General features: G+C 36.2%; 1 protein-coding gene across 1 annotated transcript; it reads right to left on the bottom strand.

The window, feature by feature from the left end:
• Positions 1-4,421: 4,421 nt before the first annotated feature.
• On the bottom strand, positions 4,422-13,552 carry VIP (vasoactive intestinal peptide). The gene is made up of 7 exons (XM_055311355.1): positions 13,399-13,552; positions 11,919-12,030; positions 9,938-10,060; positions 9,054-9,158; positions 8,188-8,319; positions 7,133-7,220; positions 4,422-5,241 (listed from the first exon to the last, which is right to left on the bottom strand). Exons 2-6 carry the CDS (start codon positions 12,023-12,025, stop codon positions 7,175-7,177), a joined length of 513 nt encoding a protein of 170 aa, XP_055167330.1. The 5' UTR covers positions 12,026-12,030; positions 13,399-13,552; the 3' UTR covers positions 4,422-5,241; positions 7,133-7,174.
• Between the last annotated feature and the right edge of the window lie 5,780 nt (positions 13,553-19,332).

The raw sequence follows: 19,332 nt of genomic DNA, 5'->3' as shown, positions 1-19,332 counted from the left end.
CAGAAAACAAAAAACAAGGGGGAATATCCTCTGATTGTATATACTGTAAATCCCTCGACTTCCCTTGGAACTTTCCAGTGCTGCTTGGTCAATAGCTTGTTTTTCCCCTGTCCTTCTAGCTGCTCTTCTGGGGGATGGGCCTGCTGTGCTGATTCTCAGGTGTGTGCACCTGGGGGAGCTGCTCAGCCCCCTGCCAGATGCAGGGCTCAGTGGGAGCTGTCTATCCTGTGAGGCCCCTGCTCTGTCCCAGGCACACGGTGACACCAGGAGGAACAACCACAGTGATGGTGGTCAGCTCTCCAGCCCTGGAGTCCGCTCCAGCAGCAACCACCGCAGTCTCCCGGTCCGCGGGGGCTTGACGCTCCAGGCAGGGGTGCCGATATGCACAGCTCGGGGCTGCCCGGGGGCAGGAGCGTCCTCGCTGTCCTGTGCCCTCCCGGCCTCTGTCTGTCCCGGGGGGAGGCCGGATCCTGGGCTGTGTCCCCGGCGCCCTGTGCTCCGGGGCCTGCGCTGCTGGATCGCGCTCCCGGGCCGCAGCACCCTCTGTGTGGAGCCCCACCTCCGAGCTGCTCCCGGCCGGGGGGGTGCGCGCTGCAGCCCTTTAGGGAGCTCGGCCGCGGGGTGTGGCCTGCTCTCCCTAGGGCGCAGGTGTCTGTTAGTGCCCCTGGGAGCCTGAGGGCACCCTCCCCCTCCTGGGGTCCTGCTCCAACTCCCTGTGAGCGCCTTTCCCTCCGGGAAGGTTCGTGAAGCTCTTGCTTCTCCGGGGCTGGGCTCTCCTGTCCTGGGGGCGCTCGCTGCGGCCTTAGCCTGGCTCCTCGCGGGCCCCTCCCCCTTGGAGGCTTTTTTATTTCTTTATTTTTCTCCATCTTCCTACCTTGATAGAAGCGCGAACTCTTCTCACTGTAGCATTCCAGCTGTTCTCTCTTTAAATCTCAGATCAAATTCGTAGGTTTTCAGGATGATTTGAAAGTTATCTAGGTAAGTTGGTGGGGACGGGTGACTTGGGGACCCTGCTCTTCCGCCATCCTGCCCCCCGCATTCCTGTCCCCCCTTTAGAACCCTTCAGCTTCACCTGGACAGGGAAGATGGTCTTTGGGAGATTAGAAGGCCATCTTCCCAGGTTGTCGGTTCTTGAACAAAGTGAACATTCCTTTCCTACCTTCACTTGTCTCTCAAGTATTAATCTTTGAGTGGTGGGCAGCTGAACCTAAGTTTGGAACCTATAACCCATAACCATGGAACCCATAACATTAATGCCTCATCCACCCATTCATCCACCTTTGCCCCACTCTCTCTGCTTGTTGAAGAGTACTGTGCAATGCAAATGTCAGCCCTGCCCCTGGTGTATCATTCATTTGCTCTTCATCTAAAGGGTATGAATCAAGCAAAATCTCCCTTTATCTAGCATCAGCAGATTTCCTGTTCTTCCATTCCTTTCAGCGTGCAAACATGTTTTTGATATTTCTCCCCCATAAAAACAAATTACTTGATCTCCCCCCCCCCCCGGATCCCTCCCCTCTTCTTTGCTCTTCTAAGCAGGAAGACACCTCAGAGTCATCAGTAGTCACAATATAGACATCCCTCTCCCCATTCTCTTGGATCCATTCCAACCCGGATTTATCCACATTATTCCACCAATACTATTTTTGTGAAGGCTTATGATGACAACCAATTCTGTTAATAGTTGCCCAACTGCTTCAAAATAAAACTAGACTTTTGCTATGACTTGGGATGTCCCTATGAGGCTTGGTTCCTCATAACTTCTCTCTTACATTATGTTTCTGTCATTTGCACCACTTAAAGCCAAATTGGCCTCCTGTCTGCCTAAAATATTAAATAAGTCCCCATTTAAGGGCTTTTGCATCTGGAATTCCCTTTGCCTAGAATGTTCTTCCCATAGAGATTCTCAACTAATTTCACCATTTCTTTCAGGACTCTTCTCAAATTCACCTTCTTGTGATGTTTCCTATAGAAACTTTAAAGTTTCAACCTTCTTTTTTTAACACTTCACATCCTCTTTCCCTGCATTATTGTTTTTCCTTCACACCTTTAACTTTCTACTATAATATGTATTTTACTTAACTATGTCATTTATCATCTGTTTCCCTCAATAAAATGTGAGCTATGTGGGTAGGAATTTGTCTATTTTGTTCACTGTTATGTTGTCAGAACTTAGAACAGTGTAGGACACATAAATATTTGTTTAAGAAATCAGTAAATGAATCTTATTTTACACAGTGGCACATATAGATCTGCTAATGATCCCTTCTTCCTTTGAAAGGCTTTCTTTACTTGTTTTCCAGAACTATACACTTTCTCATTAGCATGGTCACTAATCCAATATGACTCATGTCCTTATAAAATGGGGAATTTTGGAGACACATACACAGGGATGACACCACGTGAAGATCAAGATCAAGACCTAGGTGATGCTTCTATAAACCAAAGACTGCCAACAAACCATCAGAAGCCAAGGAGAGTCATGGATCAGATTCTCCCTCCTATTACTCAGGAGGAAACAACCCAGCCAACATCTTGCACAGACTTTTGCCTCCAGAACTGTGAGACAATAAATTTCTATTGCTTTTAACCCAGTCTGTGGCACCCTGTTATGGCAGCCCAAGTTAATTAATACACCCAGGGGTTATGTGTTGTGATTCTTTTTAAGCTACATTTAGTCCCTTGATGATCTCACAATTTGTGTCTTTAAATCCTATTTCTATCCTGAAGTCTTCCAACCTTTGACCTGCAACCCCGCACGTCCTCAGAACCCGTCAGGTATATAACATGTCCAAAGCTAAACCCATCCTCCCCTGGAACCACCCACCTCCTCAATATTTTTCATTCTAGTTCACAGCCCTTATTCTTCAATTGCTCAGGAATTTACCTTGGAATCATTTTGGACTTTTCCATATCTTCAAACTATTAGCAAAAAATCTGATTCCACTTTTGAAACATATGCAGACTCCACTTCTCACCACCTGCACTGTGTAAACCCTGGTCACCACCATCATCATTTGCCTGATTTATAGCAATAAAATCCTCCTCCTGCTTCCCCCCTCAGCACCCCTTCACCCTATTCCCAACACAGCAGCCAGAATGATCCTGTTAAAATGCAGTTCAGATACTATTACACCATTATCTAAAACTTAGCCACATCTCCTCATCTCACTGCTAAATCCTTGTGGTGGCCTGTGAAGTCCCACAAGGTCTTTAGTAACCTCCCTGATCTCATGTCCTCTGTCCAGTCCAGCTCACACTGCTCCAGCCATACTGGCTTCCTTGCTGTCCAATAAGCCAGGATTTGCCCCCTCACTTGCACTTGCTGTTCCCTCTGCCCAGAACACTCATCTCTCAGATCTCTAAACTGCACGTCATATTCATTTGATCAATATTTCTTAAAGAAATGGGGACTAAATTGAAAAGACTTACATTAATAAGATAAAAATAAAATTCTTAGATTCACACTTAAATTGTGCTACAATTATGTCCTCATTTGATCTTTACAAGCTTCTTATGTGCAAATAACATCTAGAAGTTTTTGGTTTTCACTGTAGTACTTTGCCTAGAAAGTTCACCTAATTTAATGCTATGCTATAATTAATTTAATGCTATGCAAAATCAGAAATGAGCAAAAGATACAATTAGTCCAATTCACTTCAATTTGTGTAAACTGCTTTGCATTTACTGGTAGTTCTATACTAGTCTCTCCATATATATCCATTTGTTCTAATTGTAGCAAATGAACTTGAACAAAATTTTGCCTTGTGATGATAATTTTGCCTTGTGAGGGTCTATTGACTCCTACCTTCTTTATCATTTCTTTAAGGGTTATGGTAGGAATTTAAGATCCATAGCCTGAGACTTATAAAAAAATTCCCACAGAAGTCTATCTTTCATTATTTTATAAGAACCCCAGTTTTTAGTAGGGCACATGACTATCCAGAAAAAAAACTAAACATTTTCTAGCCTGATTTACAAATGACTCTGATCATAAAACTATGTTCTAGTCAGTGGGATTGTTAGCAAAAATATCAGTGAAAAGAGAACCTGCATGATCTCTTTGCCTCTCTTTTTCCTATGCTCTTTCTTCCATCCTACTGCCTAGAATGTAGTGATGATGACTGGAACGCTGGCTGCAATTTTCATGATGAGGAGAGGTTTAGATTTCTGAGGGCTTCATAGAGCAGTACCTTCAAACTAACCTATGATATTTCCCTTTTGGTGTAATGTGAGAAAAAATTTCTGTCATATTTAAGTCACTATTTTAGAACTCTCACACAGGATCAACATAGTCCTACCTCAAACATCACAAAACTATCTAATGCTTGGAACTTGAGAGCTAACATGAGTTACCAGTGCATCATTTAACAGAATCAAAACAACAGAAAGTGTCTGCAATGATAATCAAAGTTCTTTATTTTTTCTATTTAATTTCCTACAGTCCTTTTGGAAAAATAGTCATGTCTCCAAATGTACTTTCACTGAATGAAGCTGATGACCAAAGCATTATTTGAGTAATTATGGAAAAAAATTTATTACTGAAAAAAGAAAGTGACATTCAGTTTCCATTTTACACATATTTCACACAAGCAGAAAAGAAAGGTCCAATGTCAGAAACAGAGGTCATTCTCTTTCACTTGAACATCACAACAGAAGAGAGCATTCGGCAATTAGAGATCCAGATTAGAGAGGTTTTTAAATCTTATTCAAATTAAATGATGCCTAAAAATGTGAAAATGTATACCACTTTCTGAAAATCTGTTTTGAAGGATGTCTTTTTTATCTTTGTTGTTAGTTTTCTCTTGGACATTTTGCAGTTTATTTAACACAGCTTCCTAGCTGCTTAACATTCAAATTTAGACACACTGATTATGTGCTCCATGCTTCTGAATAGTTAAGTATGCTCTATAAATACACACATCATTTGTGCTCTATTACTCTCCCCCAAAGCTTCACAAAATTGGCATTAACCTAGTATTTACTTATCACTAAATATATTTTTGTTAGAAAGGATACACAGCATATGAAATTACATAATCTTTATGAGTCAAAGACAAATTTTAGAACTCCCAAATAATATTTACAATGTAAACATCACAGTTATTACATTAGGATAAAACAAATCACAACATTCACAACACTATATATTTTATTTGGTTTTGATATTGAAGTTGTTTTCTTGAATTACTTATGTAGAACTCAAAATATAATTACTTCTATCGTTTTCCTTCACGAATTCTGAAAAAGAAAGAATTGGTGTTTTAAGCATAAAAATATTTTTATTGGGCACCCTGGGTGGCTCAGTGGTTTAGCGCTGCCTGCAGCCCAGGGCCTGATCCTGGAGACCCGTGATCGAGTCCCATGTCAGGCTCCCTGCATGGAGCCTGCTTCTCCCTCTGCCTGTGTCTCTGCCTCTCTCTCTCTCTCTCTCTCTCTCTCTCTCTCTCTCTCTCTGTGTGTGTGTGTGTGTCTATCATGAATAAATAAAACCTTTTAAGAATACATTCTTATTTACAGCATCTTAGTTTCCTTCATTCATCCACTGACTTTGTCACATCTATTTCCCTTTGTGAATAGCCTGTCATTACAGGAAATCACTTTCTGGAATATCAGAAACTCATATTCCAAAGGACTGATTATCAGAAAGGGAACTGAGATGTGAAGAGATGCTTTAATTAGTCATATTAAGTATCCATTTGTAATTTCCACATGGTTGACACACAGGATTTCCCATTAAAAGAAGTTGTCCAAAGTTACCCATTCAGAAAAGAAAAGAAGGGAGGGTGGAATCTCATAAACGATCTTATGGCTTGCAAAAGATAAAATGATGAAACCTCCTTTATATTTTAGTGCCTCTTGTTTTTCTTAATTAAATGAAATAGACTACTTCTTTGTAAACTTTTTTTCAAGAAGCTGTATGTGATTTTTCTTCTTTGAGCAAAGGAACTTGTTTCTCTGAAATGTCTATACATGATAAAGAGTGAGCAGGTGCAGGACACTGAGCATCTGTCTCTCTTAGTGGACAAAAGTAACCAATCAGGCGGGTGTCTCCCACTTGATGATTCTCACAAAAACCTTAGATCCCTGCTCCATGAACTTCAGTATAACCATGGATTGCCTTCCGTCTGAGCATGTTTCTATTTTAGTCTCCTTGACCTAGTCAGAGGTTGTAGTCCAGTCTACCTTTAGGTTTTACAAATAAACTATTGTAACAGCAGCTCCCATTCATTTTACATATCATCTGTGTCTGCTTTCATGCTACAAGGGCAGAGTTTGAGTAGTTGTAACAGAAACCATATAACTGACAAAGCCAAAAATATTTACTCAGTAACCTTTTATAGAGAAAGTTTACCAACCTCTGATACAATGATGACATAAAATTCCTTTAGGCATTGGCCAAATATAAATATGTTTTTATGAGCTAATGTAGACATTACTCAGGAGAATTACATCTTGTATCCATATGTACATAAAAGCAACTGGGATAACAAGCTTATCACTTAACAAAGGAAAAGTCTACTCATGTTTTCTTTGCTCAAAAAATATTTGAATATAAATAGTATTGGATCGTAGCACCTACATTCACTATATAGGTAAGAGAAGCTGAATTTAACTTCGCTGCATGAAGCTTGCTATGGTTCAAGGAATTAAATTAGGCCGAATGCCTTGGTATTTTCATAAAAATGAACCATGCTGCAATTTTGGGGTATTTCTCTGTATACTAAATGAGGTGTTAACAGTCATTTATAGGGCTAACCCTTAAATTAATAAAAGCAACATGGCTTGAGTCTCAAGGAAAAAAAAACAGTTTTTCTGATTAGTATGAGTCAGATTCTTCTGTTTTATAACTCGACAGGTTAGGAATAAGTCTGAGTAAATTAGGAGTACCATGCAGGTAGTAGACTGTTGGCCCATTGTGAGCCTTCTCTTCTTTGCTATCAGAGCACTGCATGAATCATTTTAAGCTGTTTACTGGGTGGGAGTCCACTTCAGATAGAAGTGTCCTTTTCTATAAGGTCTCATTGTGAGAACTCTAAGCTGTTTTTTACCAAGTGACTCTTAACTATTCAAATAATTAGATGTTTGCTCTCAGAATAAAATAAAAATAAGAATACAAAGATACACCTACCACTGGGAAGTTGTCAGCAGCTTTGCTTCAAAGAGCTTTCCATTATTTTTCTAGCTCTTCAGGAAAGTCAGGCGATTCTCCCTCACTGCTGCAGACCAGAAACAGAAAAGTGTGCATGTGAAGGCTCTTAAATGAGAAAGCTTCCAAGGAACTGATGATGCATAACTTTTGCTGTTCTTTGGTTTCTATAAAGTGCACTGAGGACTAACCAATTATCTTTGAGGTTAGTTATTAACTAAGATTGTCCTTAAAGTGTCTAAAATTATTTTTACAGAATTATGATCTGGCCGGCAAAGACATTAATCTTCTCTGATCTTGCCCAAGCAATATTGTTCTTAATGCTCACAATCTAAACAAAAATAATTGGAATAAAAAGAGAGAGTATCCCACTTTCTATTTATTATAATCCAATACTTATACACATAGAGAGACATGGGTCTCATAGAATATTCAAATACAAAAGAACTCATGGCTTAATTTGGTAAAATAAAGGTATTGACTATGCATATGAAAGGAGTTCCTTGTGATGTCAAATTGCTAATTGACTGCAAAATCTTAAAAAAAAACCCGGCATTTCTGGGGGTGCCAAGGTGGCTCAGTGGGTTTCTGCTCAGGTCATGAGATTGAGCTCCACGGTAGATTCTAGGCTCAACACTGTCTAAGATTCTCTCCTTTGCTCCTCCCCCTCAAATAAATAAAATCTTAAAAAACCTAAAAAAACAAAAAACTAGTACTTCTGATAAAACTTGTTCCCAGATTCAGAGTAGATGTCTCCACAGTCTCTTTCTTCATAGTGGATGCACAGTAGAGTCGAGTGGGGAGCTCCTAAAAAAATACCCCAATGCCTAGGTACTAATTTTCTGGCAGTTGGTTTTGGGTAAGGCATACATCAAGATCTTAAAAACTCTCCAGGGTAGTCTAATGTCAGCCAAGGTTGAACATTACTGCTTCACAGAGTGTAGATAGTGAGATAGATTGATAAATAACTCTTATGTAGCTTTTATTTCTGAACCCATTTATAATTTCTCATTTTAGCAAGTTCTCTGTTTTTTTACCTCCTCTTCCCATTCAGAATTGAGTTCAGGTATTTCTTTACAGCCATTTGTTTTCGAAGGCGGGTATAGTTGTCAGTGAAGACTGCATCTGAGTGGCGTTTGATTGGTCCCTGGTCTTCTGAGATGTTATTGCTAAAGAATACAGGGAAAGGAAATCAAAGAGTTTTAATAAGAAATGGTAAATATGCCAAAGTTCCAAATTTCTTGGAGTCAGATAAAAAAGAATTCCAATGCCCAGTGACTTTTCTACTACAAAAAGACTGAAATGAAAATATATCTAAGCTTAAGTATAAGGGAGCAGTGAATACTCCAACATATTTTGGTACTTACTGGGAACTTTAACACACATTTTGTACTAATTGAGCAAATAATTTATTTTTAAAAAAGGAAAATGGTTGAAGTTGTGTTCTGCTTCATTGGGAGGAAAATTTCTTTAATAATACATTCTTTATAAGCTTTGCCACCCTGAATAGTGCCATATAAATATTCAGCAATTGGCCATTTAAAGAAAGAACTTCCAAGGCTTGATCAGGAATTAAAAAACAAATACTGTGGTAAATATTAAAATTTGATTCAGTTTATATTATGTCTTTTTTTTTACTGTGTCTAGTTCAACTTGATTGCAGATTTATAAATGATTGACATTTAAGAAGAATAAGTATGCCAATGAGTAATAGGATATCACTAAAAAGTCTATTTCCCTAATCCATGGGCCTGTATATTTTATTTAAGAATATAAATTGTTTTTCAATTAAATTGCACATCATCAAGAGTTATTAAGTAAGTAAAGTGTTAACAGTGAAAAACAATAACTTGCAGATTAAATAATCATAATGTGTTTGATAAAAATAATAAATCATCTTTACCCAACTCGTTTTCCAATAAGGGACTCAAGGTATTTTTTGGCAGAAAGCTGACCCAAAAGTCTACTAAAGTCACTGGTGAAAACTCCATCAGCATGTCTGGCATTCCTAAAAGACAGAAGAAGGATAGCCATTATTTCCTAAATAATTTCTTAAAATATTATTTTGCCTCATTAAATAGGAAAGAAATGTATTAGCAGCTATTTGAAAGCTTCTCATGCAAACTTAAGTGCAAAAGAAGTCTTCTTGACTACCTAATAAGATATATTTTCTAATCACTTATATTGAGATATATATTTCTAGCACAAAACTTTGAAAAACTAAAGAATTTAAATTTTAGAAGTATGTCTCCATATTAATTGAATTAAACTAATTCTCCAATAGCTGGGAAAAATAATATATTTAAATGAGTTTTCCTTATTTATTAATGGTGCTTTGTTTCTTCTACTCTGAATAAAGATATATACAAGGAGAAACTATTCTGATTTTTAGCAAAAAGCTTATTATATGTTTTGCTATTTCTCCTGTCAACATATTTGGAAACAAAATCTTTTAAGATAGAGAGGCCTATAGGGACTGTTAGCCAACTTTCCCATCCAAATCAGGAATTTTTACACTTTGCCTTCCATATAGAGCTACTCTGTCTATACTTGAATTGTTCACTCTGTTAAGTGAAGGATTTGTTGATTCTAGCTTGTTGCAATCTCTCTACATGAAAATCATGTACAGCTGCTAGAACTTCAGTAAATCAGGTTGCATGAAGCAATGGCACATGGAAACCTCTAACATTGTACTGTAGGAATAGCTTCATAATGACACAAAAGGTGAAACATTTATATTTCAAAAACCTGCTTTCTAAAATAAATCTCAATAAAAAACAAACTCACCTGGACACATCATAGTAGGGTGTGTCATTCTCAGCTAGTGCATTTTGCAAGATGTCAGCATCTACTTTTAAGGAAACTTGATCAGGTTCATTTGCTCCTTCGAGTGGCATTCTTTCATCCAACCTATTAGGAAACAGACAGGAGAACCATAATCTATTCCATTCTCAGAAGATAACGCTTATGTTTTACAATCATCGGAAATAAGATACTCAATAATCTTGAGAAGAATTACCCATTCCCAGTATATGGATAGCATTAGTTAGATTTACTGGCTTCTCTGGTTTAGAGTATAAATAGTGGAATTTTTTTTAGCCCATATAACTGATGCCATGCAACTTTTACAAGCTGTTTGTAGTAAACATAAGAGTTACTGAGTTCAGTCCTATCAGTGCATTAAGCAAAGTACACTCTGTTGGTGATAGCTTCAGTTTGCAAAGTTTTTCACAGATAGAAAGATTTTGTATGAAATAGAAACTGCAAAAAATTTAAGTATTCAATATGAAAACTGGGAGCAATTCTTGTATTTGTTGGTGTTTAGTATCATTTGTTGAACATTTCTCAAGAGGTGGATATTAACTGCCTTTCTTTCTCTAGATCTATCAGCTTTAATCTGAAGATTCACCTTAGTGTGATGTATTTCTCTGTATTAGTCAAGTACAAAGAATCTCTCCATTTCTGAGTAGTTACTCAAATTCAACAAATTTTGTGGAGTCTTCTTATTTCTGATCTTATGTATTAATACAATTTTAATGAGGGATGCACAATGTTTTCCTGAAAGGCTAAGAATAGTCATGGCTATACATGGAATATGACTATATTTTTTAATGCATGAACATTTTGAACACCAGCACACTATTAAAATTATGAATGCGTTGATTTTCACTATTAGAGTAAACCTCTAAGGAGTGTGTCAGTTCCTGGGCACTTGTGCATATTTTGATGATGTAGTAGTTGGTGGAAGTAATAAGCATTCCTCTCTGTATGAAGCCTGGCAATCAATGCAAACAAACTTCAGCATTCTTATGATTGTCTGTTGTGATATGTGAAATAACCATTCAGATAGAATCATTCTATTTGGTTATAAAGCAACATAAGATCTAGCTTTAAGCAGATTTCACAAACACTAATAGCTATGAGATTATTAAGTCTATTGAGTATAAGTCTTCCTTGAAAAAAGAATCAGAAATAGGAAAATGAGCAAAGAAGTGATGATTTTGTTTTTAGATCTAGTGGTGCCTGTACGGTGGAAGGACAAAATCAAACTAATGTAGTTTTCATTTACTGTTTACTTCCTAAGATAAATTTATTTCAGAGAAAGCTTTAAATAAGAGTTGTGTTGTAATTTATGAATTTGAGACATGAAATACAACATAGAGAACAGTGAAACTAAGAATTTAGGGTTGAAACCAAGTACATTAAAATTCATTCACTGGGGCAGGGCATCTCAGTAGATCAGTTATTCCACAATTCATAATATTGGCCAATTGATTCTGGCTTGTACGATTGTATTTATGTTTCACTGATTAGCTAATAACCTTAAGATTATTTACTGATTGATCTTGAAAATGAACTATAATGAGGCAGGCAACTAAACATCTAATTTTTTCCATCAGAAACTGAATTGAACTGAGATGACAATGGATAAAAGCTCATTACTTATCTAAAACTGGTTTTGAATGAAAAAAAGTCAAATCCTTCTTCCTCCCTGTTTGGAAATGTGATCCACCATATCCTTAAAACGTCATTTACACTGTCTCTCATGCCCTGAAAATGGCATATATATATATATATATATATATATATATATATATATATATAATCATGTTGATCTGATATTCAAAAAACTTGCTTAACACGTCAACCAAGAGATTTAAATAAATAATACAAAACTTTAAAAATTGAGTTGTCCAACATAATATATAGGAAATTCCCAATAGATGAAGAAGGAATGTTGAACTGTCTGAATTGAATGAATATTTACCTCAGAGCAGAGGGTGCTCCGAAAAGAGGCCATGCCAATGTGTGGGAGAAGAGCATGCTGACAAGTGTTAGCAGCACAAGTAGCTGGGACTTACTTCTGGTTTCCATCGTGCCTTGAAAGAGAGAGAATCACATCAGCTTTTCCCACCAAAGGTATCACCAACAAAGTAATTCTAAGTGTCTAGTAGTTATTTCTGAAGCCTCTTGCAGAGTTTGGAAAAAGTAATTTTCATCTTATAGAAAGAGTTAAACTGCAATATAATTTTTAAGTCAGGAAGATTTTTCTTGGTCACAGCTGCTTGAATAAAACTTAGGGTCCTTTTCAACTGTCTCTCACCAGGCAGAGTTGTGCTAAGTGTATGTGGAATGCCATACCTTCACAGTGCTGGAAGTACTCATGAGAACAATCTTCTTGTAACAGAGTTTTGGCATTCAAACATTCATGTTTAGTATTTTTTCTAACTAAAGAAACAGTTTAACTTTCTAGTGTCTAGTTAATATAACATTGGAATATCCTCTATTTAATAATGTGTGTGTCTATTTATGTATATATGTACATATACTTATCAGTATAAAATTATACAAACATTTCTTTTTCCTCTTCTAATTGTAGAGGTTATTAGGAACTTATTTCCTTAAGCCTGGATTTGAACAACTTAGTAGTGAAAATTAATATCAAAAATTATTAAACTTGGGATCCTTGGGTGGCTCAGTGGTTAAGTGACTGCCTTTGGCCCAGGGCATGATTCTGGAGTCCTGGGATCGAGTCCCACGTCGGGCTCCCTACATGGAGCCTGCTTCTCTCTTTCTGCTTGTGTCTCTGCCTCTCTCTCTTTGTGTCTCTCATGAATAAATAAATAAAATCTTTTAAAAAATTATTAAACTGCATATTACCATTGAAATAATTTTTGTCACAAAAGGAAAAATAGGTTAAAAATAGTGTTTGTACTATTTTTTTACATCTAATCCATTTACAGATTTCATTTCTAAACAGTTCTTACATAGAAAATTAGGAATTTGAGCTTTGATTTTCTTGTTGTCTATAAAAATCACAGAATTTAGACTTAAAGAGGAAAAAATGTTTCCTTGATTCACATAACTTACTTATGAAATAGAACAACACTAAAAAAGCAAGTTGAAACTTGTAAAACAAATGTACCCACTAAACCCTTCAGTCAAAAATGTATATAACAGGTTAAAAAAAACTCTTACTTTAATATATTTTAAAAAACAGTATTGAGTAAAAGTATTGAGCATACAGGGCAAAGCAACTTCTAACCAAAGGAATTTAGAAAATCCATGAATATATAAGAAATTGAAGATTTCTACACTTACCAGGTGACCTGAGAAACTGTTCTTTGTTGTTGTAAGGGAGGAACATTATAAAATTCTTTTCAAGAGAGAGAAATATTCAGTATACCCTGGGAAAAGTTTGAAAGCAGGAGCAGGGGAAAAGGAAGACAGGTAAAGTTTTTACTCACCTTGCCAAGTAGTGTTCCTCAGGAGCTTTCTATATGGAAGAAGAATATTGGAGCTGTCTTAGGTGCTGAAGTCCTACGAGGCGGAGAAAGGCTCCAGCAGTTCTCTGCCCTCAGAGCTGAACCAGAACTTGGTACTGGCTATGGGTTGGCTATTATTGCCAGCAACTGCTTTTCACTCTACCCTGACCAGCATTTCAAAGCCCATCATTTTATAGGGCTTACACTTAGGGCTGAGCAATCACAAAGCTCTCTGAAAGACGTCACAGTAGTACTCCCACGGGATGAATAAGGCTTGAGTCCTTATTAAATTGTCATTATGTCTGATTTATATAAATTTATAGTGAGTAACTTCAAGACGTAAGATACAAAGAGGAAATTTACTTTTCCTTAAATAAACAATAACAAAACGGTACCAAACTTAATATGAAATATTTTAATCTTTAATTAGTAATAAGAAAGTAGGAGAATGATTGTTAACCAGGGCCATTGGAGTTCCTTAAGAAAATAAGAGTTTTATGTGCAGAAACAGGTGCAAAAAACCCCAAGCACTTATGCCTACAAATGTATAATTCTCCTTTATCATAAAATATCAATTCTAAAGCCTTTACAATTTTTTATGTTATTCATGTAAATTTTGATTTAGTCTTTCTTGAGATCTAATTTCAAAACATCTAGAAATAATTTCCTATCTTTCTATTATTACATTTCCTTTGTGTTGAAACTATTTCTAAGATAACTTTCAGAAAGGCTCTAAGATAGCATAATATACACGCTGTTGTATAAAGTCATAGTGGTACTGCTGTTTCACATTTGTATAAAATATCGTAATTCCCAATGAACTTTCATATATGTGATCTCATATGATCCAAAAAACAAACTATCAGATTGTATATCTCAAGGGATTCAATTTTTCTCCCTTTGTAAAGGAAGAAATCTTCATCACTTGTATAAGTCCCTGAACTATATAGAATTATTCTGTTTCTCCCCTCCATCCCTGAATATACATTCACACCCATTGAACATTTCCAGCTTAGTCATTTGACAGGTTTCAAAGAACTAGTTCAAAAGTATTTGTGGAGTCTTTTGATAAATACTTAATTTCTGCTTGTAGGGGTTTTAATTCAAATTAGACTAGCATCTATTCAAGCCAGAGTTTCAGGTAAAAATATAACCACATGAAAACTTCGTGGACAACAAAGTAAAATACCATCTTTCCTATAATTTTAAAAAATTTCCAGCATGTGTATTCTTTTACACTTTTGTTCATAAGTTCCTCAAGGGAGAAAGACTGTAAAGACCCCTTTCTTTTACTTTAAAATTTAGTATCTATTGGCTTCATTCAAAGCCAGACTGATCCAGTAAAAGAATATCCTGCTATGCTTAATCATATTTTCCAATCCAGTTACAAGAAAAATTAAATGAATTAAGTTTCAAAATGTCTGGAAATTTGTTTCCCAGTTGACAGCTCTGACTTTAGCCAGAGTTCCTGTGGCTTAATTCCAGGAAATCTTTTTTTTACCTGATTATTACAAACTAGAGGTTGAAATGGTTCTCATGTGGAATTTTTTTTATCCTTAGCTCTTTGTCACTCAATTCTCAATGAAACAATTTTATCTAAGAACAGAAACAGCAAAGTAAGTTGATTGAAAGTCACAGAAAAACCAGTGCTGAATGATAAGCAGAAAAATCTAAATGAAAAAAGACATAAAATTATTATTTGGTCTAAGGAAGCCCTTAGCATTCACAAAGAGTAACTACATTAGATTTTTCCAGTAGTAAAGACAGTTTCTCCCATTATAATAATAAAACACAAAAGTAAAGAGAAATCAATTTTATTACTTCTGGATAAAAATAAACTAAATCAAAGAACTGCATTTTCCCCTATGAATTTAAGCTAGAAAGCAAAACTGAATTTCAAATGGGATCATAGCACCATCTGCAGGTTTAAAGTCTTAATTCACAGGGTTGGTTTTTTGGTTGGGTTTTTTTTTTCCTCATTTTTTGTTTTTTTGGGTTTTTTTTTTATGTGTATCTTGTCTTTTTTTTTTTTTTTCAAAAAAATGGATGTAAACTAGGGGCACTTAACCACTTAAATTATGGATGTTTCTAGAAAAATAAACATAAGAAAAATACTGCAGCTGAATTAATCCTGAATATTTTACTATAAAACTCAGTAAATACAAAAATACAAATGTGAATTTAGTTTTTTAATCTGCTTTTTTGCTACTTTAACATATCTTTTTACCTTAATACCTTCTAACATCTTTAGCAAAACTTAATCCCTACTGGAATGCTTCTCAGTGAAGTGATGTTTATAAGAAGAACTATCATTCATTCATACACTTAGAACACTTAGACCCTTCTTTTACAAATACTTAAACTGACACCCAGAGTTGAAGTAATTTTTGCAAGGTCATTCAGGTAGTTAATAACAAATAAGGGGTTGAAAGGTAGCTGTTTTGATCTTGATAATAGCTTTCTTTCTGTTAAGAACTGGTGATTTGTTGTAACTGTGGTTACTACTGTTATCAATGCTGGCACATCAAAGAAGGAAAATAAAAGCATATAAAAATATTGCCATCTGTCCCGTCTTCTCACCAACAAGACCAAGAAAACTGAACTAAAATATACTGAATGTAGGGAAGTCAGATGGAAGGAATTTTCAAGCTCAGGAGACAGGCAGAAATTCAGATTCACTCTTTTTTTCTTAGTGCAAATTGCTAATTGAGAGTCCTTACTGCTGTTATGGATGACATGCCCAATGTGTCCTCTCTGGCCTTTTGGTGTGACAGCTTTGTGGCCTAACTCACCCCAACTCACACTCGCTCTGAGACCTGGCCATCTCGCTGGAGTAATTATTCTCTAGGGATTAGGTCAAAATGAGGTCTGGAAACCCCTTCAGTTTTTACATCTCTTAAACTAAGAATGATGTTTACATTTTCTTAAAAAGATTTATTTATTTATTTATTTATTTATTTATTTATTTATTTATTTATGACACACAGAGAGAGAGAGATTGGCAGAGACCTAGGCAGAGAGAGAAAAGCAGGCTCCATGCAAAGAGTCTGATGTGGGATTCTGGGATCCCGGATTCTGCAATCATGCCCTGAGCCAAAGACAGATGCTCAACCCCTGAGCCACCCAGGCATCCCTGATGTTTACATTTTTAAAAGGTTGGAAAATTTTTTTAAAAATTTTGTGACATGTGAAAAGTATATGAAATTTAAATTTCAGTGTCCATAAGTAAAGTTTTACTGGAATATGGAAATGTTTATCACATATGCACCATGTATGGCTGTTTTCATGTTGAAAATGGCCAAGATGAATTGTTATGACAAAGACTATATAGCCCACAAAGCCTAAATGTTTATATTTGCCCTTCACTGAAAAGCTTTGTCAATGTCTGGTTTGGAGCATCCTGTTTGGGGAGTTACTTAAGAGGTCACATTTGCTTTAATATTCTTAAGTCCTATAGCTTTCAATAACTTGTACTAGGAAATACATACATATATGCAGTTTTTATATATATTATGTATAATTTGTGTTAAGTATTATGAATAATATATGTCTGCATATATGTATAATATATATTATACACACCTTTATCATTTTATTTTATTTTATTTTATTTTATTTTTTTCACCTGTATCATTTTAATGTTAAAAGTATGTGTACACATACTTGTATATAATGTTTGTATTGTATATTAAAAGTACTTTAGTATTTTAAATATTTAAATATATATTTAATATTTATAAGTACTTACAGTACATATATATAATTGTTTATAATTTTTACAACATAAACCTTTTTAATCTCTTCAACTTAGAAAATTTCAATAAACTTCCAAGATTTGTATGTTGTGATATCAGTGATTTGATGAAGAAAATGTGTAAAGCAAATGTAAATTTTTCCTTTAAAGTTACTACTAGAATTCATTCTGGAGTCTAAAAATGTGTTAATAAATATTAAGCAACTGGACATGTAAATGATAAGATGAGAGACGATCTCTCTTTTAATTCTACAATACCATCACCTATCCCATTTACTGATGCTGAGAATTTTATAGAAAATCATCCTCATATTTCAGAATTTTCTTGTTTTAACCAAAATACATGCAGAAAGAACAATGCTATGAACCTTTTATACTTTACTTTAAGGTTATGTTTATGAGATAATTTTACAAAAGTAGATTTTGGAGGAAAGCTGTAGAGAAAAATCACAAAAGCGTGCAATTCCAAGATAAGAAAGTTTAAAAACAAAGTATTAAAGATTTAAGACCAAATTTTATCTGCTTCACAATATCATCTGTCCTCTACAAGTACTCCCCCATAGACACATTCCATGTAACGAGTTTGCTGACCTCCTCACCTTGAGGATCAGAATATGTGAGGTCGACAAGGAAAGGGAGAAGTTCACAATGAAGGAAGAGAAAGATGACAGTGTCCAATTCTTGGCTCTTAAATAACACTGAAGTCTAGATATTAGAATAAATGATTTGGCAAGGATATTTACTGAGTGAATTCTCATGTCCCCTGCACCACTATATCCACCCTCCTCAGACAGGGAGATAGGGAGAAGAGATTATTAAAGATGAGGAGGCAACCTTCTGCTCCTAGGTGGGAGTTTATGGTAGAGCTGAAGGAATTGGTGACGGAACACCATCCTATTAAGCTTGGGAACCAAACAACAGAGATGAATTTGGCTTCTTTTCTTATCTGATTGCTAAAGCAAAGCATGGAGAAGCACTCTTTGCTATGGTACAAGAGGAAATAGATAAAGCTATAAGACAAAAACAAAACAAACAAACAAACAACCTGTTTGGTGAAACCCTAAATGCTGTCAGGGTAAAAAGTGGAAAGGACCCACCAGTCTACCAAAGGCCAGACATCTAACCAGGGACCCGTACATACCTCAGCAGATGACAGCAAAGCACAGAATATCTCCCAAGGACCCAAGGACAGCCTCCCAGATTTCATGTTATTATATACACTCTCAGAAACTTAGATGCTATTCTGAAAAAAAGAAGGGAATAGCAGATCCTGAATTGACAGAATTTTAAATCTTAGTAATTTCTGGGTAAACGCAGTAATTGTACTTTGTACATTTTCTGTGGAATGGGAGATCCAAACAGAGGTTGAGTCAGAGGAAAGATTGTAAAGCTAATTTTTTGTATGTCTTACTACATGGCTTGTGAAAATGTGTTTTACTATTGTTTTACAGATGAACTTGTGTTTTGTCTGATCATGCTTTGCATAGGAGAAGCCTCTCCAGAAACTTGTATCCTATTTAGGATCAAATCACTTTATTAGAGACTATGAAACAGAAGCCTTTGACCCATCCTAGAATAACAAGGCCGACCCCCTTGTCTCTCTAGTCATTCTAGTTGGTCCCCAGCTTCAGTCCTGGTTGAAGCCTCCTTAGGCTTCCCCATCCTATTCCTTGGCCTTCAAGCTCCCAGCCTGTTTCTTTCATTTTGCCTCACTCCTTCTATGGCCTTCTAGTATACCTGAGTTTTGCTCTCAGGCAGGTCTGATCTCACAGACTGCAAACCCAGATGCTCCTCTCTGTTAGATGTTCTCCAATTGCCCCCCTTGAATCTGCTAACTGCTTTTCTTCACTCCTTTTTATTCCCTAGAGGCTGACCTCCAGATCCATCCTTGCCCTGTGTTCCTCTGGCTTCTGTCAGGCTAAGCCAAGGGGAGGAAGTGATAGGAAATTAAAAGGATGGAATATTAGAAGAAAGAGAGCTTTGAATATTTATTCTCCATAGACCATGATCTACATAGTCTACATTCCTCCACCAAAACCCAGATTCTGCCCCTTAACTGCAACCTTAGAGGGGCCTACAGCTTGCTGCGGAGGCTAGCCCATGAGTCTTTTGCTACTTCATTGGTCCTTAAGTTCTTTATTAAATTCACATCCATTCACCTT

This window comes from Nyctereutes procyonoides, unplaced genomic scaffold, assembly GCF_905146905.1.
Source record: "Nyctereutes procyonoides isolate TBG_1078 unplaced genomic scaffold, NYPRO_anot_genome, whole genome shotgun sequence".
Classification (NCBI taxonomy): domain Eukaryota; kingdom Metazoa; phylum Chordata; class Mammalia; order Carnivora; family Canidae; genus Nyctereutes; species Nyctereutes procyonoides.
This window is presented reverse-complemented; position numbering and strand designations above follow the sequence as displayed.

What these genes read in the sequence shown, in the direction of transcription:
- VIP (XM_055311355.1), bottom strand. Translation starts at nt 12,025, where the DNA reads ATGGAAACCAGAAGTAAGTCCCAGCTACTTGTGCTGCTAACACTTGTC. An exon ending in CCCTACTATGATGTGTCCAG is followed by an intron (nt 9,159 to 9,937) that starts GTGAGTTTGTTT and finishes TCTGTCTTTTAG; the next exon opens with GAATGCCAGACATGCTGATG. An exon ending in CTTATTGGAAAACGAGTTGG is followed by an intron (nt 8,320 to 9,053) that starts GTAAAGATGATT and finishes TGTATTCTTTAG; the next exon opens with CAATAACATCTCAGAAGACC.